The sequence below is a fragment of the Temnothorax nylanderi genome, unplaced genomic scaffold (assembly GCF_030848795.1).
Source record: "Temnothorax nylanderi isolate EJ_2023f unplaced genomic scaffold, tnyl_v1.0 TNYL_tig0037_pilon, whole genome shotgun sequence".
Taxonomy (NCBI): Eukaryota; Metazoa; Arthropoda; class Insecta; order Hymenoptera; family Formicidae; genus Temnothorax; species Temnothorax nylanderi.
This window is the reverse complement of record NW_027249099.1, coordinates 46,295-74,284: the sequence shown is the minus strand read 5'-3', so window position 1 is coordinate 74,284 and position 27,990 is coordinate 46,295. Positions and strand designations below refer to the sequence as shown.

At 42.2% G+C, this 27,990-nt stretch overlaps 2 protein-coding genes and 1 long non-coding RNA gene across 14 annotated transcripts; 1 reads left to right on the top strand and 2 right to left on the bottom strand.

The window, feature by feature from the left end:
* Nucleotides 1-67: 67 nt before the first annotated feature.
* LOC139771213 (EF-hand calcium-binding domain-containing protein 14) lies at nucleotides 68-10,154 on the bottom strand. Of its 12 annotated transcripts, none has more exons than XM_071703818.1 (10): nucleotides 8,358-8,486; nucleotides 4,932-4,967; nucleotides 3,853-4,388; nucleotides 3,158-3,380; nucleotides 2,720-2,856; nucleotides 2,409-2,630; nucleotides 1,992-2,174; nucleotides 1,773-1,901; nucleotides 1,503-1,704; nucleotides 68-1,416 (listed from the first exon to the last, which is right to left on the bottom strand). In XM_071703818.1, exons 3-10 carry the CDS (start codon nucleotides 3,979-3,981, stop codon nucleotides 1,343-1,345), a joined length of 1,299 nt encoding a protein of 432 aa, XP_071559919.1. In that variant the 5' UTR covers nucleotides 3,982-4,388; nucleotides 4,932-4,967; nucleotides 8,358-8,486; the 3' UTR covers nucleotides 68-1,342. The 12 variants fall into 12 exon arrangements, with proteins under 12 accessions (XP_071559919.1, XP_071559920.1, XP_071559915.1 ...); XM_071703819.1 differs by having other exon boundaries at nucleotides 3,853-4,359; XM_071703814.1 differs by lacking the exon at nucleotides 4,932-4,967 and having other exon boundaries at nucleotides 3,853-4,359; nucleotides 8,358-8,503.
* LOC139771219 (uncharacterized) lies at nucleotides 10,033-14,135 on the top strand. Its single transcript, XR_011717885.1, has 3 exons — nucleotides 10,033-10,173; nucleotides 11,463-11,701; nucleotides 11,841-14,135. It is a non-coding gene; the product is annotated as an uncharacterized lncRNA (long non-coding RNA).
* A 4,936-nt stretch (nucleotides 14,136-19,071) lies between these two features.
* LOC139771209 (endoplasmic reticulum metallopeptidase 1) lies at nucleotides 19,072-27,211 on the bottom strand. Its single transcript, XM_071703804.1, has 14 exons — nucleotides 26,413-27,211; nucleotides 25,674-26,226; nucleotides 25,466-25,593; nucleotides 25,226-25,357; nucleotides 25,025-25,145; nucleotides 24,624-24,929; nucleotides 24,274-24,507; nucleotides 23,980-24,156; nucleotides 23,663-23,847; nucleotides 23,401-23,556; nucleotides 23,100-23,305; nucleotides 22,917-23,029; nucleotides 22,553-22,728; nucleotides 19,072-22,473 (listed from the first exon to the last, which is right to left on the bottom strand). Exons 1-14 carry the CDS (start codon nucleotides 26,413-26,415, stop codon nucleotides 22,309-22,311), a joined length of 2,655 nt encoding a protein of 884 aa, XP_071559905.1. The 5' UTR covers nucleotides 26,416-27,211; the 3' UTR covers nucleotides 19,072-22,308.
* Between the last annotated feature and the right edge of the window lie 779 nt (nucleotides 27,212-27,990).

Sequence of the window (27,990 nt, the reverse complement as noted above, 5' to 3'; positions counted from 1 at the left end):
AAACCTGTCGGACTTGTGTGCTCGATGATACGCTGAGGATACAAGAAATAACATTAACTTCGTCAAATACCTTCCTTCTTTTTTTTTTATTAATTCATTTCGGTATTGTCGTAGCCGATTTATATCGCATACTCGCATGTAATTATCTTCTTAAGTTCATAAATGCACTAGCCAAAAAACTTTTTAAAAAATTGACCTACATTCAACGATTTCTCGCACGCTATTGAGATACATTCGTCCAGATTCTTTATGATTGTGCAAAATAATTACATGCGAATACTGCATAATTCTCGTGTACACTCGCTGTCTATAGTTACATAAAGGGTTCGATGAAAAACAATTCATTCGCGTGTACCAAAGAGCCGAGAAACTTTCGGAAAGCTCATTGCTTCGGTTTGTCCCTTTTTCGCAAACGTCACCCTCGATGCGTACAAAAATAACGCTCGTTCTTTGTTAGAAAAAAATTTGATCAAGCTACTACAATACTATCTGCAACGGTGCAAGTTACTCGCTGTAGAAAGACTAACATTTTTAACCATCACACATTTAACTGTACATCCAACTGTATGGTGCACGTGTTGCTGAACTGAAAAAGTTGGAAACATATACCGCCAGTGTCTTGGTGTGTCAGTCGCGCGAACCAAACTTAATTAATTTTGCAATTAGAATCGTGCAATCGTTACTTCTCTATCATTTTATCACACTGTTTGTTATTTGTTAAATAATATTGCGTTGTATTTACATACATCCTGAATCACGGTATTTATATGTATGAGTTTCTTTGCAATCTGAAGAGTCTTCTATTGTTTCGTCAGAAAATGTACAATATAGCGTAAATGACGCTACAAAATGTAGAAGAGTAGAAAACTTTCGGTATACGTTGCCGTTACTTAAATATAAACGTTCTCTCCTAAACGTTGTACAACCGAGAATGCGTTTCGAGACGGCTGTCGACTTTGTACTTTCCATAGTATTTCTGAAATATCTTCCTCGCTACGTCGTGGTTAGTGTTATTAGGAAATTTTGACGTATCTAATCTAGTCGAATACAGAACGTTCGTCTCACTACCTAAATAATGTTTATACGCTTTAAGTTATTGCTCGGCGTTAAGTAGCTTCTTTCAGGCCACGGCACGCTCACGATAATCTCCTCTCAACGCAATCGCACGCCAAAGTGGGTTATTGACTCCACCAAAAACGCGTGCGATACCATAAATAGTATCTTCCTATGTACATGTGTAACGTGTACTTAATTTATTAGTATTTACAAATACACAGCTTCTCAGATTGCGACTTTCGTCCATGAAAGTCTCTTCTCAAGCCCGAGTTTCCTCCAGGTTCTTTCACTTCTCGCCGAAACTGTGCTTCCGCCACATTTGCAATCTATCATTCTTTCTCTGAGCAATATCACCTACATCTGCAAACGATATAGGGACAATTACGAATCTCTACAACTGGAAATTTTGCATGTCGAGAGATCCTAAGTATATGGCTTTACCGCACCTGTCGCACCGCGATCGGTCTCCGTTGTTATATCGCCGTTTAACGGTTCCGGTAGCTTGATCTTGCTGACCTGCTGTTGATTCTGCATCTCGGACACAGTCGCGAACATTATGCTGGTAGAGTTTTTCAGCCCGTTATACGATTGTTCCAATTGCTTGAACTTGCCAATTAGTTCCACGTCGGTTGTGCGTATCTCGTTCATCTGTATTAATTAGATATTAACGATTATATCAAAATGCCGATCAATAGAATCTCGTATTCGATACGCACCTTCTCTGTCAATTGCTGAATCGATGCTAGAACGGAAGCCTGCTCGGACATTTTAACACACTCTCCTTGCAATGACATCATTGTTGTGTTAATAGCCGCCGTCGCTTCTTGAAGCGAAACTAAGTTTCTCTGCAACGATAAAGAAACGAGACGTGACTATTTAATACTTCAAATGTTATTACAAAATCTATACGCCATAAATCGTTACACCATACTCACGCGATCTTTGTTTTGATCATCGGCGACCCATTGTAATTTGCTCGATAAGGTCTCGTTAACATGCGTTAAATTATTCATTAAATGCAATATTGTGAGGTTCAGTTTGTCAGTCTTAACTTGCGCTTCGTCGGTGCTCAGTATTTGAGGCTTTTGAGTAACGTTCGACAATTCTACCAGGGTGTGCTACAAGAACGTTATAAATTTATTAATAATTCTTTCATCTATTTTCACCTATTCATTGATTCATGGATATATTATGGATATAAAGTTATTTGTGAATTATATATAACTAATATATATGTATATTAGTTACATATATCACATAATTTATAACTCATTTTACACAACATCGTACGACGAATGTTGAACAAATCAAACTATTTTCATTTCCGTTCGCGAATATCGATTCGTATTTACTTTAATACTGCTGATGTTTTGTTGCATGGTGGTCTGTGCATCCTGCACCCTCATGTTCGTCTCTTTCAGGGTTTTCACCGTGGCCCCGAGATCCCTTATTTGACTGCCAAATGTTGCTACGCTAGTTGACAGCTCGTCCAAGCGTTTCGGCAAATTGGCCATTTCGGGCGCGGCTTGGAAGTACTCCTGCACTTTATGCAAATCTTGCTGAATGTGTGCCAGCTGTAAAAGTATCGATCCGGAAAGTCGTGAGTCATCTCGCGCCACAGTATTGCAGTATCGAATTATCGATGTTACTTGTGCGGTTTTACCTGTACCGTGAAATTATTTATCTGCTGCTTGAGATCGGACAGCCTGGAGAAAATTATGGTTTGGTTATTCTGGAGATCTCTCGACAATGAATGGCATTTCTGCAGAGCGTCCGGGACACCCTCGCTGCCCGCTATCACTATAACATACAAGAAATTAAGTACAAAAGTGCGAAAAAAATAAAATCGCGCGGTATTATAACGAATTCTAAATTCTGAAAGGTTCTAATTAAAAATATTTGCAGAAATCGGTTTTCTAACGCATTAAACCTTTAGATATAAAACAACATTTAAATATAAAAACAATTTTTGTATATTTATAACGGTATTCAGGCTCGTGCTTATTTGTTCGCATTTTCGAATTAGGTACAAATAATATTCGCTCTTTATTGACTTGATTTGACCGCTTAATGCCGGGCTTCGCGGATGTTCGACCAATACCTTGGTCTAACTCGGTTCGCAGGGCGGTAAGCTGTTGACGAACATCGATGAACAACCATATCAGGCTCGCGGTCGCTAATACGGAGGCACATGCCAAAAAGGCGTTGCAGGCCTTAAGAAACCCGGGACAAGCGCGACCCCTCCTTCCCCTGCACTTGCGTCCATTTCTGGTGGAAACGTTCCAGTATTCCGAACGATCGTCGCTGCTGTCCGTCAATAATTCCTACAAAAAAACGTAAGAGAAAGCAGCTATAATTCCAATTAATCAGCAGTGAAAAAAATAGCGATGTAATCCTCATTTGTATTACAGTCATAATTTTTTCTCATAACTCATGTATCATTTCTTATCTTGCTTCTTGACATAATTTTGCTTTGTCGTTTTCAGGCACATTAGTGAAATACTTCCAATCGACGAGTCATATTATCCACGTTTATGACTTTTATCTCGTTTTTGGAGAACAAATGCAAGCATCGACACACAAATGAATTCGAGAGGATTTTGTCTTCGTGTTTGCTCCCAGAATCATCTCTCTCTACACCGGTGCCAAATGTATTTTTCATTATCTATACATTATGTACTCGGAAGAGAGTCTTGCTACCCATTATTAACTTATTTTTCACCGACTCGCAGACTCAAGGATCGTTGTTCCTCGCGGGGAGGAGACCGACGTCGAAAATTAATTGGTCTTAATCACCTGCGAGCTGCGTTTCCCGGAGCTCCGGCGAGAGATAGCGTGCGCCGGTGCCAGGGCGTCGAGCTCCTTCCGCTTCTTCATCTTCTTCGTCGGCTGACGAAGCGGCACCGTCACCGCCACCGAGTCCATCTCAAGTAAGACCGCGCCGCCTATTTTTCAAGGGTTTTCCTCGGCGAGCCGCCTCCCGATTAACACACTTCACTCTCGACGTTCCCCCCGACGGGCACCGCACGATCGCCGCGAGCTCGCAGAATCGCTCCGCGATCGCGCGCGATCATCTCTCGGTTATCAGCGAACAACTGCTCGACCGCCGGCGCTCACACTCGCGGGAGAAGCTTGCGCGATTTCTCGATATGCGAGCCCGGACGGTGCGGCTGCTCGGAAATTAATCGGCACGAAAACCTTCGCTTCGGTCTACATTTTCGTCCGACGCTTCCTCGCTGTGTTTTCAGGATTTGGTTGGCGCACTTTAATCAAGTCACGGCTCTCGTTAAACGTGTCTCGTACCTATGCACACTCGTTAATTAATTGCATTCCTAAAATTAATTGCACTTCGCGGATAAATGTCTTGTATTGCGAATAATTGTGTAATAATGAAATGAATTGAACGATGTGTCGCGGCCGAAGTTGGTGTGTTGCGATCAACGTCTACGTGAAGTTTCAGAGAGGACAATAATTAAATTTGAAGGCTGATTAGCACAGACATCGTAAAAAAATATAGCCGATGTAAAACACATTAATATAAAAGAGATGTCAATAGATGCCTTCGCAGAACTTCTCAGGCAATTTCTTCTGATTAGGAAATTAATTCCGAATTAATGTTAAATACACCGTTGAGCAAATTGCTAGATAAGAACAAGATATTATAATGTTTAATATTATGCAAAGAACATAAAGATAACCGCTGGATCGTGAAAGATTACAGCATTAATTATTACACGAAAGATTACACGATTAATACTAATCTTAATCAATGTTTCTCGACAACCCTATCATTAGCTTTCTATCTCACTGACATTTGCAGATTAATTCATTAGATGTCGATTTTTTAATCGAATAATTTCAATAAATCCAGATACCTAACGGGGGACCACTCCTTTACGAAAGTTGCCTATCTGAAGAGCCAGTTTTAAGTCGATTAAAGTTTAATTAACGATTTGTTATCGTAATGAAACGATGATCGCAATACACGATAAATAACACATGTCACTGCAGACAAATCGACTCCACAACCCAGACGCGCTCTTACATCACAATTTCACAAAAAAACAGGAGAGGAACCGGTTCGAAGTAGGAACTGGAAGTGAAGAAAAGGACCGCGTTGTCACCTGATTGCGTCGTGAAAGTTGGGGGATCGTTGTTATTTTACGGTTCGGACTTCGAGAAACCGTGTGGAGAACTTTGCGTGTCGAACGTCGCAACGACACATTCGTCACTGAGGCAAGAGACTCTTATCAGCCGGCCGGCACCTGGCCAGCCGCATTTGCTGTTCGCACACGCACGCACGCACGCACGCACGCACGCACGTACGTACGTACACACGCACCGATCGAAAGGCCGGCTCTGAATTGAAAGCACGTGATACGCAACGACATACGGTGACTATTACGTCTCAAATGAAAGAACGTCCTCGTCGAAATTGCTCGACGGCGAGAAAAAGGCAGAGAGCCGACTGATAAGAGCAATCGTTGCCGTGGCGTTAATCCCTCCCAAGACTCCTCTTTGTATTTACTGCTCGTAGACTCGTTCGATAAACGCGATAACAACGGATGCGAGATGTATCTTAAATGTTTTGTCGCGCCAATAATGTTTTGTTCGTGATAATCTGATACGATAGAGGAGGTGTAATTTAAGCTAAATTTGTTGATTCTGGCCAAGGTAATTTGATGATCCACTTTAACAATAAAGGAGTCACATTTCACTTCGCGAGCGAAGACCTGGAATCACACATTTCGTTTTCTGCTTTAAACAGAGCTATGCAAAGCAGACACGGAAGGAAAAAGGAATGTGCGGTGTCGATATTAATTTTTGATAATAAAATCGATTAGATAAGAGCAAGTCCGATGAGCTATTAATATTGTATGTCTTCTTCATGATGTCAGTCGTAATTGGACTTTTTGGCTCGCAATTGACTGAGTAAAATCTACGTGTGATGATAAGTATTATCACGACATTTAACCCGTCAACATCTCAGTTGATATTACTATTATATTATATGTTATTATTGAATGATGAAACTATTATGGCCACTACGAAACGTCGAAAGTTTATTCGCTCAACAATTATGTCGTTTGGAGTCCCTTAAATAATCTGTCCTTATTTCAACGCGATTTAAAATCCAATTTCAAGGGTTTCTGGCGCGACGTTAATTCGACACGACGCGACTCGGTCGTCTGGATGGAAATGCGTCGCGACACGATTACGCTAGCGGCCCTGAATTCGATAAGATACCGATGTGCAAGGAAAAAAAGAGGACTTTGTCGTTCGTGCTAGTTTCGAGTTTCGAGGTGTATTATGTTATTCATTACATTAGGCTACCGATAAAGTAAATTTTCCAGACTAAAAAGTATCAGCTCAAGTTATTGAGAGAGGACCGTTGCAAAACAAGATAGAAATGTCTGGAAAATTGATTTTATACAACTGCACGATATAAAATTTTTACGTACGGCGACTTTGGAGTTTCGGCGTATTTACGATGTGTACAGAAAGGCAAATATGCCGATTATGCATATCTCGCGAGTCGACGACCAAACAAGCGTGATTTCGCCGTGTATAACGATAAGTAAGACAACTCGATTACTGTATAATAATCGATTCCACTTAATCGCCACAACTGAGTTCCCCTCTCCTGCCGGTATGTAATTAAATCAACGTGATTGCGCACGTTATCGCGGGCGAATCTTCCGCGGAGTCACGTATTTTCGAATTCTCTTCGTGCGCGTTGCGTGTAGCTCGAAGAATGCGTCGCGAGGTTGCGTTAACGCGCAACGACGAAGAAGAGGAGGAAGTAGCTACGTGTATCGGCGTTAATGACGAACATCAGATGTCTCGCTAATTAAGCGGATGTTGTTTGGCCATCCGTCCTCGCGCCGATACACGCAGAACTTTTGTGCGTAATAGTAATAGCTGACTAATCCTGTCGATTATTATTTAATAACGCGATGAAGCAACAGCCTTTCTTCGTCGGCGCTTCTTACATTAAAAAAACCCACAGTCGACTGCTTCAAAAAGGTACACACTGAGAATTCTAACACGTGTGTTACAATTCTTAATTTTAGATAAATAAAGATACAGGTCTCGACTATTAAGCATATTAAGTGAAGCGATAAGCGAAAAGAAGCGGCTGTTACAACATACTAGGCTCGTTACATTTCAAGGAGGGAGGAACGCGAAGCCGCGGAAGCGACGTCGACTCGATACCGGGGTTTCCGGACGCGCGTGTCTACTCAAATATTTATTGCATTTGCGTCAGCAGGAAGGTAGAGTACTCGCGTACTCGACTCGCGTGCGCGACTCGTACCGACGCGACGACACGTCTCGCCTTCAGCATTAATCAGGGGAAACATCTCTCTTCAGGTGAATAGAAAAAAAAGAAGTAGAAAAAGGAAATAGAGTGAATTTTCTGTCGGCACCAAGTGTGTCCGATCCTGTTCGCGTTGACGCGATTCCCTGACGAATAAATCCGACGAAAGTCGGGGGGCCGCCGGCCGCCTCTCCGTAGATTTCAAATGCAAATCTATGTAAATGCCAGGGACGATTTTACGCTCCTCGTAGACTCCTCGTAGCGTGCAAATCAATTTTGTCGTCACTCGCTTTCCGCATTATCTAATTTATCGCCTCCGTATTTATTTTATCCGCATTTGTGCTCCGTGTCCTTAATTCTGCCTATTTTCTACGTTTTTAAAAATTCTTTTTCTCCATTACCTGGAAAATTAATATCCTAAATTAATCTCATCCGGACATCAAAAATATTTTTGCAATCGTTTTTTTTTTTTACTTTCGATTTCCATGTATATTTTATTTGTGGATGTTTTTCATGTTTTATCTGCGAGACACCTCCATTATCAATATGAAATATTAATCCTCAGGATTGTATTATATCATATTGATTTTATTCATATTTAAGTACCTTCGATCGTTTTTTTTTCTAATTTATCCGAAATTATCCCTCTGGCGTTCACGTTCCACGCATTCGCGGTCCACATTTGACAATCGAACGAGGACGCGACGCTCCTCGAAATTCAAGCAGGAGGAAGAATAGGAACGGGAAGAGTGGGTGGCGAGCTCTCACACAGAGAACATGCAGAACTTGACCTACGAGGGGGATGAATTATAGAAGCGATTCTAATCGATTACCGCGCGGCGGACAGAAACGGGCGGACGGCGGCGGCGTCGTCTCGCTTTTCCTCAGGGCTAGAGAACCCTCGAAGAACGAACCGCGGATCGGGAGACAGGGGGGGAAGGGGGACCACAACACGACGGTGCCCCAGGATGATAACACTCACGAAGCCGTCGACGAAACTCTGCGGTATCGCGAAACGGCGCGAAGCGGCGGCGTCGCGACGCGGCACTCTCTCTCGCCAGCTGCGCCGTCGTCCGATATCGACTCGCCGAGGGTTGGTGGGCGACTGAAGCGAAGCCGGACCCCCGCGCTGGAGGGGTTTCCCTGATAAGAACCGTCACGGCACATAGGGAATTTCGAACGTCGCGAGCAACGCGAATTTGATAAGGCTGCGAATTGGATTCGATTATTCTTATCACGACCGTATTTAAATACTCCGGAACAATTCCACTCGGGGTAGTTAAAAGAGTAGGATAAATTAGTAGCGATTATGTAAATTACAGAGACAAAAAAGAAGAGATAAAAAATGATACTCTCACCCTCAGCCTACTGGTAGGCTTCATAACAACAGTATTGTTGGTGCCTCAACATTTGCATATACTTCTTTGTCTCCCTCACATTCTATATAATATTTAATCTCTTGTAGCTTTTTATTGTTGTGCATTGCAATAAATTTGTTCCTATTGATAAATAAATAATGATGATGAATTCTGTATCAGGGAAACATTTGTAGAAAATAATTACATACTAGGTACTTGAGAATCAAAAGGTGAATAATTGCAGATGAGCGCATTTCATTAACGTTGAATCAGTGTATATAATAAATAAAGTTTGTCTCTTCTTTAATCAGATTTATATTAGGCATTCGGAAAATACAGTAGAAGTACGTAATACATAAATACACGACGATTATGTGATAATTTTAACGAGTACTGTCATCCTTAAATTTGTGTAACAGTCATCAAAATGTTTGTCCATTACAATCTTCAAAATACACACGAATTGTTCGCATTAATCGTTTGCAAGTATATAAATCTCATCGACGCAAACAATTAACGATACCTAGAAACAGGGTTTAAAGTTTCCAAGAGAGGGAGAGATGACGAAAGGTAATGAAAACGTAAATTAACGTACGCATATCGGAGGCAAACAAATTTAATTAGAACCTTTCCTCGCTTAATTCCGACAGCTAATCGCTACTTACCAAGAAGTAAAAAAAGTTATATACAGACTACAGAGATAGGGTTTACCTGACTTTATAGACGTATCCATTTTCTTAATTTCGCCGTACAGTATAGCCGCCAGCCAAGATAGAGCGATCAGCCAAAACGTAATTAATACCGCCGCCAACCACAAGGATATGATCCGCATATCCGACTTGCCGCATCCGCAGGAGTCGCTGTGCCGGCTCCTGGACAACATCCGCGATCTGTGCCGTCTGCAATTGAAAAATACCGCCCGTCGCGACGCTAGTAATTTAAGGATGCCATCCGCGTAGCGATAATCTCATTAGGCGAATAAATCCACCGAGACCGGTTGCGGGACAAATAAATTAGTAATTACTACCGCTTGACTTTCTTCTTCTTCTGGGGCGCGAGGATCAGGTCGGTGCTGTCGGAATCGCTCTCCGACAGCAGATCGAGCAGGTTGATGGTCTCCTTCGGGTTCGGCTTCTCCATCCTCGCCGGGGGATGCTTGCGTCGCGTGTCACGAGTCCCCGTGACCGTCGGACGGCCGTGGCCGAGCGCAACGTAACGTCATAACCTCCACGACTTATTATCGCGCCGCGCGCGAACGAGCGTCCCGATAGAATTGTCCTCTTCTTATTACCGAGCAAACGAGCGTACCTTCGATCGGGCCACACTTCGGCGGAAGTTCTACGTGCCGCGCTAATTCCTTATCGTATTTCGCGAGTCAGAACGAAGCGAAATGCAGCTCACGTACTCGCACCTCGCACTTGTCACAACATAACCTATAAGGTAAATCTGTTCCCTTTCACATCTGTTTCCTTTCACATGTGCACTTTCTGCACTTTCTTCGGGTTTTTCTTTCCTTACCTTTCCTTTGTCTTTTATTCTCTCTTTAGTCTCTCACTCTCTCTCTCTCTCTCTCTCTCTCTGTCTCCTCCAGTTTCAAAGTCTCAATACAGAAAGTGCAACTGCGCAGCTGAAAATAAGCGACAGCCGAACGACATCTGTCGGAGGGGCTGTTCCGTCGAATTATTCGAATCTGAATATCATATTTGTTAACAGTAGATATATTTTGAGAAATTCCAAGATATTGTCTTTGTAACTGTACTTTCTATGCTTTTTTATCTTTTCTCTTTCTTTCCCCAACGCGTCGCTATATTGCTTTTCAAAAATGTAACAGTGCTGCTATCTCCTTCACACTCCGAAGAAAGGAATTTGGTCGAATAATCGCGAGGAGCAGGAAAAGCGTAAATATTCTGAAAATAAAATGCAAACAAAAAAAAGATTACTTAAACAATTATCGACGACGAGAAGGTCCTCATCGGATATAGCGAAACGTGTCATATTTATGAAATATGTAAACTCGTAGTGCGCAAAAACACTCGAGAGCCCCCGGGTCTCTTTTGTCCTCGTTGCGCTCGCAATGAGATTATTTAGCGCTGAGAAAATATATTTGCACTCTCTTGGATATTCCTTTATGCCTCATTAGATTCAAATATTTGCGAAAACGTCGCGTTGCGTGCCGTCATCTGGCCGTTTGGTTGGCTGGATGTGACACAGCCGAATTTCAAACAACATCAGCTATGCCGACATCTTGCCTTCTAGACGTCCAGTTAAAGAAGAAGAGAGAAATCGGGGGAAAAAATGTATTAAATTGCGTGACTGCAATTGTGCTTATAATTCGCGCAGAATTTTATTACGTGCCGCGTATTTTCGGAAAGTAATTAAACATATCCAAATGAGAAGAAAGACGTTTGCACATTCGCGACTGTCGAAATTATATTAAAAGATCGAGTATTAGCAGGAGCAAATAAATAAAAGTCTGGACAGGATTCCCGACAGTCTTAATGCTAATTTGTACTCACTCGATCGACGATGGCCAAGTTGCTCCATTGGAACGGTCCGTTCACCAATCCTATTGTTTTGACAAAAAAGAAACGTAATCGCGCGTGACACTGGAAGAGACTGAGAGAACCAAAACTGTTTGACAACGATATCACGTACAATTCCGAACTCACAATAAGGAATTTCAATTTACAGTGAATTTCGCAGATTATTTTCTCGTTGTACACTTTCAGGCGCAGCCGAAAAGTTCGTGAGATAAGACCAAAGTACTGCGAAAAGGGCTGAACGGAAGAAATTACCGCGCGATTCGAACGTTACGGAATTCTGCTACGTGCGTCATTTGATTGCCGTTTGTGGTGCAAACTTTTGTAATAAGACGCGCACAACGGCTGTGTGCTCCTGAATTTATAACTCCGGCTTTCCAGGAAGTTCTCGAACTGGAGAACACATCGTTATATCATTAAGAAAACTAGTAAGTTTCTGAGAAGCCGGAGACTCAAATTATTTGTTTCCCGCGTCAGTCTTTGAAATTTCACTGGCGGACTTGGCGCCTTGGATGTTTGTGATCGAGCTATTTCCTAAACACTTATCATTTTCCTAATTCCATACAGATAGGGAGGAGAGTTACGAAGATAAACAGCGAGACAGTCGGGAGATACGTTCACAACTCGAGATACCACGATGAGGAATTCAATAGCGATAACGGCGGCGGGGCACCCGGGGGTCCACTCGGACGCACGAACGCCGAAGGCACCAGAACCTGCACACAAAAGCCGAAGGCTTCTCGCCGAAGAACTGGTAGCGTGGGCGTCGATACCTTCGAGGAGACATGAACGTAAGGACGTGGCGTGTACCTGTCTACACCAGGAGCGGCCTTTAAGGAGGGGGGTTCGAACTCTTGCGCCGTCCCAGCACCATTGGTTGGAGTCGAGGTGTTTAGGGGCCGGAGCTTCTCTCTTCGCGCCGTTCTCCATCGCGGATCATCACTTTCCGTCGCCTCGACGGGGGCCAGAAGGCGTTAATGAATCCCGCTACAGTCTCGTGCACCCGCGACATTCCTAGAAATCCTCGAGATTGACGCGATCGTTCGCGCAGTTATAATCAGTAACGTCAATCTTTTACTTATTGTCTCGATGTCTCGTAGGTATATCGTTGATGAAAGAATTCAAGTAAATCTAAGAAATTACATTGCGTAAGATAATTAATCTCTTTTACAATTCACGTTAATCATTTATTCGTCGAATCGAAAAGAAAAGACTTGTTTAACGAATACAAAGTCGATTAACTATAATATTATAGAAAATTTTCACTCGGATTAAGACCATTGGAGGATGGTTCGCAATCCGTGCGTAATGCAACACTTCCGCCAAGGCGATAATTTCGATGTCTTCAACCGGAAGCGTGTCCGAAACGCGCTTTTCGATGGACTTCGCCGGAACGAGCGTCCCACTCGCGCGCGTAAAACGCCGCTCACGTTCGCGGGGATCTTAATGCTCTTCGTGACTTCCGGTATCGGGGCGGACTCGCGGCGACCGCCGGAGTCACGTGTGTCGCCGTCGGTGACCGGATATGGCGAAGAAACGGACGGCCAAATCGGCACGGCTGGGGCGTCTCTCCTCATGCGAATCACGCGTAACCCGTGTACCAAATACCGAGCACCGGCCGGTGACATCATACCCATTGTGTACATATGCGAGCGTTCGCGTTCGCGGCTTATTTTGCCGCGCATCTTCACCTAGAACGTCGTCATTATCATTCCACCATGGTGGCATCACGAACGAAGGGATATTGAAACCGGTATATGGTTTCGAATTTCGACGCTTCAGACGCACGCGAATGCCACACGCTCGTCGTTTTCTTTATCAAATTCAGCTCGCGTCGTTTCGCAAAAACCGCAAAATTCGCCAGAATCATTAATCGCGCGATTTCAATCTTCGGTAAATTATTTGAAAGATTGATGCTCCGCGGGACGCGAATGTAGGACGCGAGATTGATCGGAGAACGATCACCGATACTTGGTGCTGGAAGCCAACAAGAATCGTAAATTCTGTTTTCTTTCACTTTTCCTTCCGAGGCAAACTTCTTTCCCTCTTAGTCCCTCGAACATATAGGAAAATTCCTCGTCTCTGACATCGGCCGGCGGTATCGAGTCATTGCATCGCGCATTGATCATTCCTCGCGCATCGCGATCAGGAATGCGACGAATTTACATCGCGGCGCATCTCTTACGACGTATCTCTCGCTTTTTTTACGTAACGGCGAGTTGGAATATCCGAAATTTCCGTTTATCTTGATCCTTCGGGTGTTGCGGGATGCGGCTCAATTTTGTCCCGATCTCCAAGGTTCAACGCGGAGGCTCGACTTGACGACTCGATTTCGCGACGAATCCTCGTGCGACTTTCCGACGGTGAGGCGACACGAGAAAAATGTTTTCGTGGGAAATGAAATATCGTGACGCCTTCCTCTGACAGGTACACACTCGTCCGAGACTCGTTTCTCTGGTAGCGAAGGTACCGGACGTTATCGAACAGCTGTATAAACTTGGCGTCCTGCAGAAGGTTTAGGTCTAGCGCGCGCACTACAGCCGCACGACGCATACCTGCATACGCAACTCCAATCGCGCTTAAGAGACACGTTTTATCGACGCGTGACGAGACACCGAGTCTGGGTGAAGGTGCGCTTATATTCTATCCATATTCGAAGTTTATTTCAAAACGGCGATATTTTACTGTTAAATTCATAGTATCAAATTATACCTAATTTGAGTCATTTAATTTATTCCTATAAGTCGCCACTGCTCCTACTCAGTGTGTCATTAATTTAACTAAACCAATGGAATTAAAATAATATTGTTTTGTGTTAAAATAATAAATTTCGACCCACATGGTAGTTAAACATACATAAAATGTTATTTAACTGAGAGTATTGATTTTAATTTCATCTTTTAATATTTAACGGTGTATGCGATCGGCTATTGCGATTAACTGTAAAACTGTATGCTGAAACGAAATTTCGTGGATGTTAAATTACCACAGATTAGCGCATACGTATTTCTGTTGGGTAGACATACCGTTGCGGGAAGAAGTTCAATGAAATTTTCTTTCTCCAGAGATGAAGAGTAAATTCGTACAAATTCTTCCTGAATCGTCGTAATTTTGATCAACATATATTTAAATCTCGAGTCTTTTATTGTCTACGTCGATTTTATTACTTATCTTTAGTACTTCCTCTTGTCTACGTCGGTTTTATCACTTATCTTTATTACTTCCTCTTTTCTCCGGCCAAATATCGAAACTGGAAGACTCACCTCGCGGGTGTCGCGTCACCGGAACGAGAACTGCCTCGAGAGATCTTCGAGGAGGAAGGATCTGTGCCTCGCGACACGTAATCCTCCAAGAAGATACTACAGTTTTGGAAATAAACTCTTCGATCGTCGATCTAAGTAACTTCGTCGTTCGGCAGGCGATTAGCAGACACGCCGAGGAGCCGTCGCGGTGTTCCATCGCGGAGAAAGTCATCAACAATGACGACGGCTGCCATCGTCTTCGACCACCACCACCAACACCACCACCACCACCACCACCACCACCACCACTGTTCTCGCCATCGCCGCCGTTGTCGTCGTCGTCATTTGGTGTTGTATTCACCGGGACGGAAGAAGAGAGGAGAAGAGGAGGGAAGGAAAGGAGGGAAAAAAGCGTCGCTGGAGAAACAATTAATTCGTACGCGAAACACGTACGCGCGGACACGCACACGCGAACGACCGCCGCGATGGAACGCGCCTACGCGCGTTCTCCACCTTCTCCATCCGGTGTACGGAATATTCGGCTGCCAATCACGGCGGCCGCGGATATAAATATAAATGCCGGGGTGTACTCTCCTCTTCTGCCGGTACGGGTCGTTTAATTAGAAAAATTCGCCGATAGGTTTTCGCAAGTCCGGCCGGCGCGGCGGGTGCGAGATGAAACGAGGAAACGTCGACGAGCGTTTGGGGGACGGCTTTCGGGCGTATTTTTAGGCTGCGGGAGGCGTTTTACGCGGTCATTTCGCGCGTATTGCTCGCGAGCGTCGTTAAATCTTTATCGCCTCTCGTAGGCGCGCGACGCGCCGCGGGAAACGATAAAGATTAAACGGAAACAATCGGAACAGGTTGTTTCCAACTGCGAACAGCGGCGCGAACATACCATATGAGCGATATAGGAAGAAGACAAGGTGGAAATGGGGAGTAGCTGGTGGTCTCGAAAGCGAGACTTCCCAAAGTCGCTACACTGTTAATTTCGTAGTTAAATTATACTCAATTTGAATCATTTTTAACCATTCCCATAGGTCCCACTGTTTGTACTCAGTATGTTAATTTAATTAAAACAATGTTAATTTAACCAATGGAGTTAAAATAATAAATTTCGGCACGCATGATAGTTAAAAATAACGAAATGTTATTTAATTCAAGGTATTGATTTAAATTTCATCCTTTAATATTTAACAGTTCACGATGACTTTTTGCGAATATACAGATATAAAAGCCAATTTCTCTGACAAATGTAATGACACTGTAGGAGTTATTACATCTTACCCTGATGAAAAAATTTCTCTATTTCTATTTCGGATTTATGAAAAATTCTGAAAAAATATGTAAAATTTCTTAGATGCTTTCAGAAATAATTGGATGAGGATTTTCAGAATATTTCAATATCTGTATGTATGAAAATTTCTAATAAATTGCGCGGATTCTCTCATATTTATTCAGTGTTCTACAAAAATGTGTCAGGAATAATCTGAAATATTTTATTATTATTTTGCCTGAATTTTTCTTAAAAACATTTCAATAATTCATGTAAAAAAATCTGAAAAATTCTGAGAAAGTCTTAAAATTTTTATATAGAAACTCCAATTAATAATATAAAAAGTTCTGAGACATTTTTCCACCAAAAGTTCTGAGGGTAATGGTGTGTAATCGATTAATAGAGAAAAAAGATGGGTTCGGAATCGCTTTTCCAGATTCGTCATTTCCCACAGCGGAACAATGCGCAACATTGACGGGCGAAGAGGAACGCGGCGTATAGCAGGGCAGAGATCTCGGTAGAAGTAGGCCGTGCAAATGAGGTGGACTCTGTGGAACGCGTTTTACTATAACCGAGGCAACCAGCCGCGTGTTAATTGCAGAACAAGCGGCTACAGTTTTGTAGGGCGCGACGGACGCATCGACGCGGAGGTTCAACGCGAGCGGAGAACACATATGCGAAAGGACAAAGGGAGATCTCGCGATGATCGGGAACTTAGAATCGGGAACGAGGACATCGCGCGAGAGAGACGTCCCGATTTTCTCCCCCGAGATCGACGTCGATCGTTGCTCGGACGGAAAGGTACGTCCTGGCCGGCCGTTATTAGCGCGCTAATAATTAACGGGGGCGGTAATTAACTCCAGTTGAGACTTAAGTGATAACACGACACACCTGCGGTCAACAAGTCGTTTTACAGGGCGCTCATAATTGCGCGGTGTCTCTAATTAGCGAAACGCCGACGGAAAAACTTCCACGCCGCCTCGATCGGCTCCTCCGCGTTTCCTCTGCGGGGTCCACGGCGTATCTCCTGGGAATAGAATACAGGAATCTCACTCTGTTCATATTATGACGAAATTAAATCCAAATTAAACAGTCCGACGGGAAGAACGCCGCCTCTTCGTTGGACGGGACGCCGCGCCGTGATCGAGGAAAACGTCGCGAAAATTACCAAAGTCACTCCGCGATTTACGTGAGTCATTTTATGGATCTCTAGAAACGATTCATAAAACGACACCTCGTCCGCGATCAAACGTGCGGATTAACGAAGAGATTATCGGGCCAATTTTGATCGCTAGATACCAATTAGCGACTTGGTCCTCCTCGAGCACCACACCCCGAGCGCGGCGGTACCAATTGACACCTCGCGTTTAATTCGTGCACGCGGATCGGTCGCGATAAGCCGACGCGGTTCGCGCAACAAGACGCAAGCCGGGCGCGAGTGCGCTTATGTAACATTTTTATCGTTTTTGCCGGAACATTCAAAACGGGCCTCGCGACAGCTTGTCGCCTCAGAGCGGGGGATCATTTCTATCGCCGGGATCGAGAGTCGCCTCTGAGATTCCCAACTCGAGTCCCGATCGCGGCGAATCAATTAGATATGTTATAATTAGGCAAAACTCGCAATCGCAAAGGATTGAAAGAGAGTTCGTTCGCATCAAGGCGAATTTCTTTTCACTCTTTTCTTTCAATCGCGGGAGAGACTCGGTATTGAAAAAGTCTCTCCCTTTATCGCGACGGTACCACGCCCGAGGCTCCGCGGCTTATCGCGATCGGGCACAACATGGGGAAATCAAACGTCCCGTGATACCGCAATAACACTGTCAGCATGTTTGTAAATCCGCACAAACGCCCGATACTCCTCGGGATCTGACAAGGAATGCGTTCGATGTCGATCGAGAACGGCCGGTTTTCTGCGAAAACAGTGTACGAGAATGGATCCCAAGTGGAAGCCGTGTTTTAACGCTACAAATACGTCCCGAGTATGAATACTTGATTGTTTTGAAAGAGAAAGAAAGATTTCACGTAGAGAGAACAGTTTTACTTACCCGAGGATCTGAAGCTCGATATTTTTTAGGGCACACATTCGCGAATTTCTCGAATTAATCTGTCGGAACGTTCCTCCTGCTCGCGGGTAATATTCCTCTAGTAATAGTCTTCTAATTCGGCCTATATCACACCTTGCGAGACCCGTGATTTTTGAGAACCCACGTCTCTCCCGCCGGCAACGCACACGGGCCGCAAATCGCGACGCGCAATCACAATCGTGTGCCGAGCACGACGCGGGGATCAGTGCGACGGCACGACGGCCGCGGATCGTTTTAACTAGGAAATCGTTCTCGCCTTACAGGATGCCGGTGCGTCAATATTGACACATTTCTTACGAAACGCGAGAGAACCGAGCTTTCGCCCGTCCTCTATCTCCGGTCCTCCTCTATCTGATTGTGGGGAATGCCGAAAAACCCCGATGCACAGACTCCCGACGAAAATGAATTCTTCCCTCACAATTCCTCGATAAGATGTCTCGAAAACGTATTGATAATTATAATTAAGTAGAATATATATATTGTAATTAGATATATATATGCACATTTAATATAATACGCTTGAGCATATTATACGCGCTTGAATATTGACATTTAAATCTTTAAACATGTTAAATATCAATAATAATAATTTATTTATTAAATATGATTTATAAATTAAACATCAGTGAGGACATTATAATTTGATGATTAAATATTAATAATTAGCATATATAATTATTAACGTTAATACGTTAATACACACGTATTAATTTACGTCGATTATTAAATCATATTCAATTCTTTCTTTTGAATTATGGACATGACAGAAAAGATAAATATGTCGTCTTCTCTCTTTGATCGTTTTGATATCCTATGTGTGATCTACGTTACGCGAATGAAACTCGTGAAATAACGTCATCGTCGTAACAAACGTGTAAGAGTGCCGTTCAGAAAACAGGAAATTGATTCGGCGAACAAAAGATTCGTTGGATAACGAAGACAATTCCGTATTGATGAAACGCAAAAAGTCGCGTAACAGTAACGGACACCGATGACGCTCAGTTTGTGTAATAAAATCGTGAAAAGAAACAACGGGTATATTAATGCATCAGTATAGACAGTTTTAGCTCGTATGATTGATGGATTAATTTATCAATACCTAACGATTCCTATTAGTGACGGATTTACTTATTGTCGTCGCTACGGAGAATCTAATAAAACCTGATGAAGGAAAATGAAGGGAACGGTTGGCGTAATTCTCCAAAAAATTTAATTCTTTATTTCCTCTTTCATATAGTCTCTTAATCATGTAACAACAACTGCCAAGTAACAATGTCGCAATATATGTATATTGACAATTTAATATAACGCAAGCAGGAACATACGCCTGTGTATAAATAAATTGGTAGGGGGGGGGGGGCGAAAAACAATATATATTACTATCAATATGCTGCACCGCTTATCGAACGCTTAAATTCCTCGAATTGAATCCCGCGACACGCGGGTTCATTCGTGGTCATTTTATCGCTAGTGTGTCGCCCTGCACGCATTATAACGGAAACAAAGTTATTAGGCAACTACAATTGTACACTCGTCACGCAATGGATGGATCCTTTTCCTTTGGCCGGTTACTCGGCGTAAAACGAAGTTACCGAAGTACGGATATCTGTATGATTCAGGATACGAAGCAAAAAAAAGAAAAACGCCTCTCCAAACGCGTTTCGAAGAACGATTGCACGTCCGTTAATCTAGGATCCTCGCTCGTTTCGACGAGCGAGGAGCGAGGTGAGAAACTTCGTTTTACTCCTAACAATAAAATAAAGACTCTGTTAACAAGCGCGCTACATATCTCGCGTTAATAGTGATAATAGCGTAATGGTGATTACCATAGCGATCGCCTAAGAAATTACGGAATATATAAAAATATCTTTATAAAGATATAAAGATACGTGGACGTATTAAAAGAAGAAAACAAAACAAAGCGAATGAATAATTCGGTCATTTTGAGCCTATAACAAATGACATAGATATTAAAAGTGGTCTAGTATTATTGTATAACTTTGTGCACGAGAATTAAGTAGAATCGCAATCGTAAATTTGTGCAATAGAAATTAACGTTATCATTGGCTTAACGTTAAACGCTTGTACTGCAGGCAAATTAACGAACAATTAGATGAAACAGCCACAGCCTAATACGGATAATTAGTTATTAATTAGTTATTAATTAGTTATAAATTAAAACATAAAAACATAATAAGAGAAACAACTTGAACCGCGATACAAAAATATATTACATAAACGTTTTCCAATATGCTTTATATTAAAAATGTTTAATCTTTGTTAAAATCACATATTTTGCTACTGCCTCTCTTTTTTCGCTACTATAATATATTTAATAATATATTATATAAAACTATTATTTTTTTATTTAATAAATCACGTTGTACTATTTATCACTAATATAACTTCCTATCCGCGAAAAATTTCGCTGAAGTCTCACAATATAACTATATTAATATACTATTTTGTCAAGCATCGTAAAGTGAACAATTCGTTAAGTTTCTTAAGTTACGTGAAGTAACTTGCGGCGTAGGCGTGTATTAAGCTATCCGCGATATGTCTATGGGACTCGTGGAAAAAAAAAACTTTATTACGTAAGCGGTATTCTCTATTATTTCTAATTATTAAATCGAAACTGTACGTTCGGCTAATGAACTTTAGTTTAAGATAACTTTTTGTGTTCACTAAATGACGAAGGTGCTCGGTTGTTGGAAAAAAGTTGATATTAAAAGTTGCGAATTGTAAAAGAGATAGAGAAGAGGAACTGTCTTAAGATTATGTTAGAAGAATTGGAATAATAATTAATTCTTAATTGTCATGTGCGATAGATGCCTTTATGTAAAGTTTTAGTAAAGTATCGTTAGTGAATTGTGCGTTATCGTGAAATAGATAGTGTGCATTAACAGACATGTAATTGTCGAAAATATTTTTAACGAAAGAAAAGAAATATTTTTAGTGAGTGAGAGGAAATCGAAAAATTAAGGGTTTAAAGATAGACTTGATACCTTCATTATAGTAAAGAGATAGTAAAGAGATAGTAAAAAAGAGATAGTGGCGCGTGAATATAAACTACTAAAAATTAACTCATACCAGAAATCTATGTCAAGTCTCCAACTTCTTTGATATGCTATTAAAAGTGGATTTTTTTTTCTTAGAACTAGGGAAAAGAGGAATGGTTCGTAGATTGTGATTACGAGGAATACAAATAGCGAGCTCTCCTGCTGATATTTATCAAGACTACTGAAATTGATTGCAAAACGAAATACTCAAACTTAAGAAATGGAATTAAACATATTAAGCATATCCTGCATACGTATGTGCGTATTTATATATGTGTATATTTGAAATTCGTTCCCTTTGTCCTATCATATAGTACTCGAAATATAAAATTTCTTTAAAATGCGTATTTGATTATCTTGTACCTCGAGCAACGTTTGTTCGTCGCGATATCTAAAGTACGTAAATGTAAAGTACTATTCGCGCGTGCTGCCATTTATACTGCCTATTTATACCGTCTATTATGAAGGAAGTTTGACGTGTTCGTGGACGAATCTGTACTTTGTACCGAACAGCAGATATAGACGATTGATTCGTAAACTCTTGCACTTATGCATGCTACAAGGTATTAAAGCACGAAATAGTCTACAAATGTTTTAGACAGCACTTGCGCAACTTTTGTAGAACGTGTTCAATAATACACACTAATGTGCGCGCACTAATCATGCGATCATTGATCTCTAGTCATCTCGTTTGAGATGGCAATTTGAACTACTACTGATATTTTGACCAGTAAATTTGAAGCGTACTAAGAGAGCGTACGTCATGCAATCACAGTTTCTATATATCATATAATTCGAGTTTTAAATTTTAATGATATACGTCCCCTTTTATGGATATCTATTCCTCGTGAAACGTATAAAATCGAAAGACAATGCATGGAATCAGTCTAAAGCTTATGATATGCAATATTATCGTACGCTCCTACGAAAAATAATCGTAGTTATCACCTTTGAAAGCGCCCAGGCAAATATATATTTTATATTATCTCTCTATGTATGATTTTAAGATATCTCTTTATGATTTAAATCTGAATCAACGTCTTAGGCTAGTTTGACTCGTGGTCTCTATTAACGATAATATGCAAGTAAAAAATTCATATATAAACTCAGAATGAGAACGTCTTTCTTCGTTCCATTCTCCAACGCATTTAAACATTTTTCGATACCTCTTCTCAAATCGTAATATTCTAGGAAGTGTTGAAGGCTAAGTCTAAGTATTCAAGCGATATTACATCGCCATGGCATTAAGTTTCGTACTCCAAAAGCATAGTACCGTTTTATTAGGCTGCTTCGTTAATTCGCGAGAGACGACCCGGACAATATTGCTTTATGTTCTAGTCACGTTTACCGCATTCAATTGTCCCGCTGTCCTCGTTACAACTCCCATAACTTATACGACGCTGTCCAGGGAGCGACGACAGTCCACGACGGGAACTGTGCTAAAAATTTCTTAAATCTCAGAGATCTTTGGTGTTCGCCATGTAGGAAGTGTCCGGCCAATGCGATAGACAAGCATGGTCCTTTTTGCACCGCAGACACCTGAACACACAAATCCATAATGCAAAAGTCTGCATAACACGGTGGGACAAAGAGAAGCACGTGTCTCTTGCAAACTTACATTCAGTTCGATAGAAAATGTATATGGCACGCAATCTGAGGCACATGCGTAATAAATAAAATAAGTCTCTCTGTCGTTCCACATTGGACCTTGCAATGGTTTCTCATCGAGTACAGACCATTTTTCTAAATGTACACCTTTGTACGGAGATAAAATTATACCTATGTGGTCGGGACCTAAACAGTTCAAAGGGTAATACTTGATCTTTATTTCGCGAAGACACGTAAAATTTAAATTACTTAGGGCCGGTTGTTCCAACCTGTTGGTAACCTAACTAATAGTTAAAAATCATATATATGTCTTTGTTTATCTTTTACATTAGACCTTAAACTTTTACCGGCCCTTAAACTTATTAATATCTTACCTGTAACGTTAAAGGTGTAATTAACGATGCGCTGTTTCGCAGTCTTCGAAATTACCTCGAGATTTGTCGGAATATTTATGAGCGGAGCGGGACCGGGTATCCAGGTAGTTTTCCTGTAAAAAAGAGTCTCCTCAGTTCGTGCGTTTATATTCGAAATAATGTGCTACTGATTCCGATATGTACCACAAGAAAGTTGTGACCGGCAATAAATATGGGAAACCACAGTATAATTCCTTCTCGCAATCCCTGACTGTTGGCGTCGCGGCAGCTACTTCAGGTACTATTGATTCTAATGTCTGAGGACTATTCATATCTAAATCCACTAACCAGTATCCCGTACCGGAATACCTACCACTACCATCTGCACTGTAATACTGGCGTTGACTATGCTGTAAATCAAAAATGCAATGAACATACAAAGCCTACTACATTATCTTCTATCGAACAAAAATTTTCGGGAGACAAGAAAAGATAACTATGTTACCGCGATCATAAATCGTTGTGGAGCAGGCGACAACGGATCACCACTGTAAGGGAATCCAAGTGGTGTTAGAATTAACACAGCAATAGCGATTAAGAAAATTCCAACAATCACACTTATAATTCGTTCTGCGTTCTTTATTACAAGCACTATTGGCAACTGAAAAGATTGTTATATTTTATAACAGACATCAAGAGAAGTTTGTACAACATTAAAAGGTTTAAATTACGTCGTGCGAATAGAATTAAAGCTATTAATATTTTACCGTGAAGCAAATTAGCTGGCAGAATAATATCGACAGCATGTTAGCTATTACAACTTCGGAATTAATACTGCCACCGGATCGTCCCATTATTGGGATGAAGAGATAGAGAGCACCGAGCGCTAAATAAAACGACTGTATATAAGACAAACTCAACGATCCCAATTGGTAACAAAGCCATTTCCAGTCTACAAAATTCATAAAAATACATTCAGTCGAGTGATTAGAATACTTTTAAAATAATTGACACAGAAGGTTATCAGTGTTAGCATGTGAAAAAAAAAGAGATTCATAAAGAACAATGTTGTGACTGTCCTCACCTCTCAATTTGCTGAAGAAACTGTGTCGCACGATATTTCCAACTGCCGGGAATAAGACCCAGTGTAGCGGTATGAAGCCCGAGCGTAATCCAAATAACACGCACACGAAGAGAATCGACATCCATATCAAGGAATACGCGTCGCAGTACATATGATACAAAATCCATGCAGAGCCAACTTCCTACAATCGTAGATTAATTACTTATACGCTGCAAATCCGTTGGTGATATCCAAAACGATACCCGCAAGTATTACTTGAGAATTGAAATTGTTGCACAGCATATTTCTATTCACTTGCCTTTTTCTGCCTCGATCCAACTTGCAGGAGCACGATCATCGACACAAAAATGGTTGGACAAACATACAAGAAAAATAGCCACGCCGGTCTCGCGTACCAACTCATCACCTTTCCCAGCTTGGTCAGGACCAGGGCGATTAACGTGCAAGCAAACATAGATGCCAACCACGAGACCATAATCACCCCGATGCAAATCAGCACATGTCTCATGTACATCCATTTCTTAATATCTGTATCCGATAACGCAGAATTCGATTGTATTACTCAGATTTGTTCGAGAAAACGAGAACCGATTTTTCAGGTCTACTGGCGCAGACGGATCTAAATAATAATTATATATTCTTACTTCTACGTGCACTCTGCATATTCAAATGGATAGAGTACCCAGCTATAATTATACTGGCGATATTAACTGTACTGGCAATGTACTGTGGCCATCTAATAACGAATGCGCCCAAGAAGTCGAAGTACACGAGACTACCACGTGTCTCTTGCGCATCCGCGTCCGATAAGTGGTCTCCGAATATTATTCCTTGTGTCAAAGCGAGAATATTATCGCCGGTTCTTTGCAAAGCTCCCAGCGGTATCTGATCGACGTTATCGAACTTAGTGTGGTACACGTAACCGTTTTTCGACCATGCAAAGTCCAGGCCTGTGTGAAATTTTACAAATACGTCAGTGAAGATTTTCCATAGCGACAAATTTATCGGGACACAACTATATCACAATCTACAAATCTTTACGAACCAGAAATGTTTCCGAAGTCTCTAAATATCCGAAAATCCGTGTCACCAGGTACGATACCGCTCTCAAATATTTCTTGAGCCAACGATGATGCATAAGGATACGGTACGGATTTGGCGTATACCTAAGAAACACACCATAATAAGAAATTAATTTTAATGCAAAAAAAAATAGTAGAAAAAATCATAGCGAGATAATATATACCTCGAGAATCCAAGGATTGTGAGGTCCAGCTTGGAACAATAATTCACGTCCACCGGCACCGCATGCCTCTAGATTTATGAACGTTCGTACGTCCTTTGCCCAAGGGTGCTGCGTTATGAAGCCGTGGGACGCCTAGAAAGTACATTGCGTGCGGAATACGTTATCACAGAATTAATCAATAAGCTCCGGAACTAATCAATAAAACCAGAAGCATCGAGATAAGATATCAAATTAATATACCTGCAATATGTTTTCCTCCGCCCCATTGAACAAGAATATAATGCTGTGCTTCAATATTTTCGGGCTTTGAGTTATTATCCGTAAAATCTCTAGCATTACAGCGCAACCGGCGCCGTCGTCAGAACCACCTGAAATATTTCGACATAAACGATAATTATGCATGCAAATGAGATGCGTCGCGTATTAGACACGGTAACACGCTCTTTACCTGGACTTTCTAAAAACGAATCGAAATGACAATTAAGCAGCAAGCTGTGCATTGTAGGCCTGCGAGGTCCGACTTTGACAATGACGTTCTGTACATTTCTGTAGACATTAGTCATGCCGTCGAGAAACTTAAGTGGAAACGCGCCGCTGTGCTTTGTAACGTTAAGAAGAATCTTATGATTCTCGTGCGCCGTTCTCATCACATTGTCGATCGTTGTCGTTAGAAATCTAACAGCTAGGACTTCGTTCTCGTAGCTGCCGGCGATGCGGGGCCCGATCGACGTGAGATTCACCACGTGATTGCGAGCTCGCTCGGCGACGAATCTCCCCGGGTGCAGTCCCTCCGTGTCGATGGTAACCGGGTCAGGCAGATTCCTCTCCAGGACGATTATGGCGAAGGAAACGAAGAGGAAATACGTGAGAACGAAGAGGAGATGCTGAGTATCGTTTGGCAGTACATCTTGCTTCCTCGAGGCGATTCTGTTCTCGTAAGGTAACTCGGCCGACGACGTTCTCTTCGTGTGCTGTCTCAGTCTCACTCCGTCTTTCTGAAACTGAAACACGCGATAATCGCGGCGAATGTTTACATAATAAGCGTCTGGGCTCTGGCATTTGCACAACAGCACGGGTTCCCCGAAATTTCTTGAACGCATTAGAGATTAGAGCGGGGATTGGGGGGGGGGAGAAAGAAAAAGAAAAGGGGAAAATAGAACGGCGGTCGCCTGGGCAAGAGGACTCACCATTTTACCGATGCGAAGGCGCTAATGACAGAAAAGGCACTTTATAACCGCCGGAGTCCGCCGAGCGGGCTGTCGCGTCAACGGGAACACCACCGCGTTGCGTTGCTCGGTCGCGGTCTCGCTCGCCGCATCAGGGAAACGTTTCAGCGCGCGTCGCACCGCATCGGGGCATACCGCTGACCGTACACACAGCACACTAGGCCAGGCCGCCTGATCGCGATCCTCGCGTCTCGCGTTCGCGCGACAGAAACTGGAGCGACGTGGCGCTGGCGCGTCGAACGCGCGCGTATATATAGCAGCATCCCCTCTCTTTCTCTCTCTGTCCTTATCTACCTCTCGATTTCTCTTTCTTCCCTCCGTTGGCACTCGATTCCTTCTGTCCTCCTCCCTCCTTCGTCGTTTTATTGATTGCTATTCTTAAGTGGCTCGGTCGGCCTAGGTGTAAAACCTCAACATTGCGATATCTTCTTTTTTTTTCTACCTCGGAGACCGGAAACCCCGGAAAAATGAATAAAATTTTGTTCCAGTTTCAGTCGATCCCTTACGTGTTTTGCCATCTTTAGTTTCCGTCTCTCTTTCTCCTTTCTCCCACGATCGTCTCCTTAATTCGCGCCATCAAGTTCGATTCGACACGATCGATCAATCAATTTCTCATCGCGCTGAAATATTTACTCGGGCGAATAACTCGCGGCCGCGGCGTCGTGGCGCGGCACGTACACCGCGTACACGCCTAGAAATTTCGCCCCGCGGATGTTTGATGTTTGCCGAAAGAGAGGCGGCCCCCTTTTTCCTTTACCCTCCGCGCGCGCGCACTTCGGACCGGACACTTTTTTGCAATATCTTAAAGCGCCGCGATTTATCGGGCGCTCTATTTGCGCCGCGGCCTTGCTCGACGTGTAGACTTTCGGCCGATATCGCGCATCATATTATCATTAATCAGTTTAATTTATACAGTTACGACATACATATACATACGGCACCGCGGCGACTTACGACGCTCGTTGCGAATTGTTGCGAATTGAGCGCGGCAATATCCCCGGCCTACGCGCTCGCCGATTTTTTATCCCGCCGATCGGAAAAACAACGCGCCCCACGCACGTACGGCCGTCCGTTCCTCGATTGTTAGCTATACTTCTGTACGGTCTCGCGTCTTGAAAATCCGGATGAGTAAAATTACTCAGGAACGAGCGACAAAAACGAGGAAGTAAAAGAGTTGAATAAAATTGAGTTTAACAATAACGCAAATATATACAGGTCAATCGAGAATTCTGCATCTCGCCTTTTATATTACTCTTTAATATGTAGAGTATTTGTATAGATAGATATAAAGATACGCGTTGCAGAAATTACGTAAAAATATCATGCCGCGAAACAAGAGATAAGAGGTAATATCAGGAATCGAGATAAAGCGAGAGATAAGCCAGTGTAAAAAGCTTATATTTATCTTTTAAGCTTAAGTACGTAAGAAAAGGTCAATTGCAGTCAAAAATTCGAGTAGAATGAGAATGTTGGTTTAAAATAAAATCTAATTTATTTTACAATATAGAATATTAAAAACAATTGAACGCTTCGACTGTA

Coding starts and splice junctions, on each gene's coding strand:
- LOC139771213 (XM_071703814.1), bottom strand. CDS start 3,981: ATGGACTCGGTGGCGGTGACGGTGCCGCTTCGTCAGCCGACGAAGAAG. Junction 1,705..1,772: donor TTCAGCAATTGACAGAGAAG/GTGCGTATCGAA, acceptor TAATTAATACAG/ATGAACGAGATACGCACAAC. Junction 1,417..1,502: donor GACCGATCGCGGTGCGACAG/GTGCGGTAAAGC, acceptor TATCGTTTGCAG/ATGTAGGTGATATTGCTCAG.
- LOC139771209 (XM_071703804.1), bottom strand. Junction 24,157..24,273: donor ATCGAGGCAGAAAAAGGCAA/GTGAATAGAAAT, acceptor GATTGTAGGAAG/TTGGCTCTGCATGGATTTTG. Junction 23,030..23,099: donor CCGGTCACAACTTTCTTGTG/GTACATATCGGA, acceptor TCTTTTTTACAG/GAAAACTACCTGGATACCCG.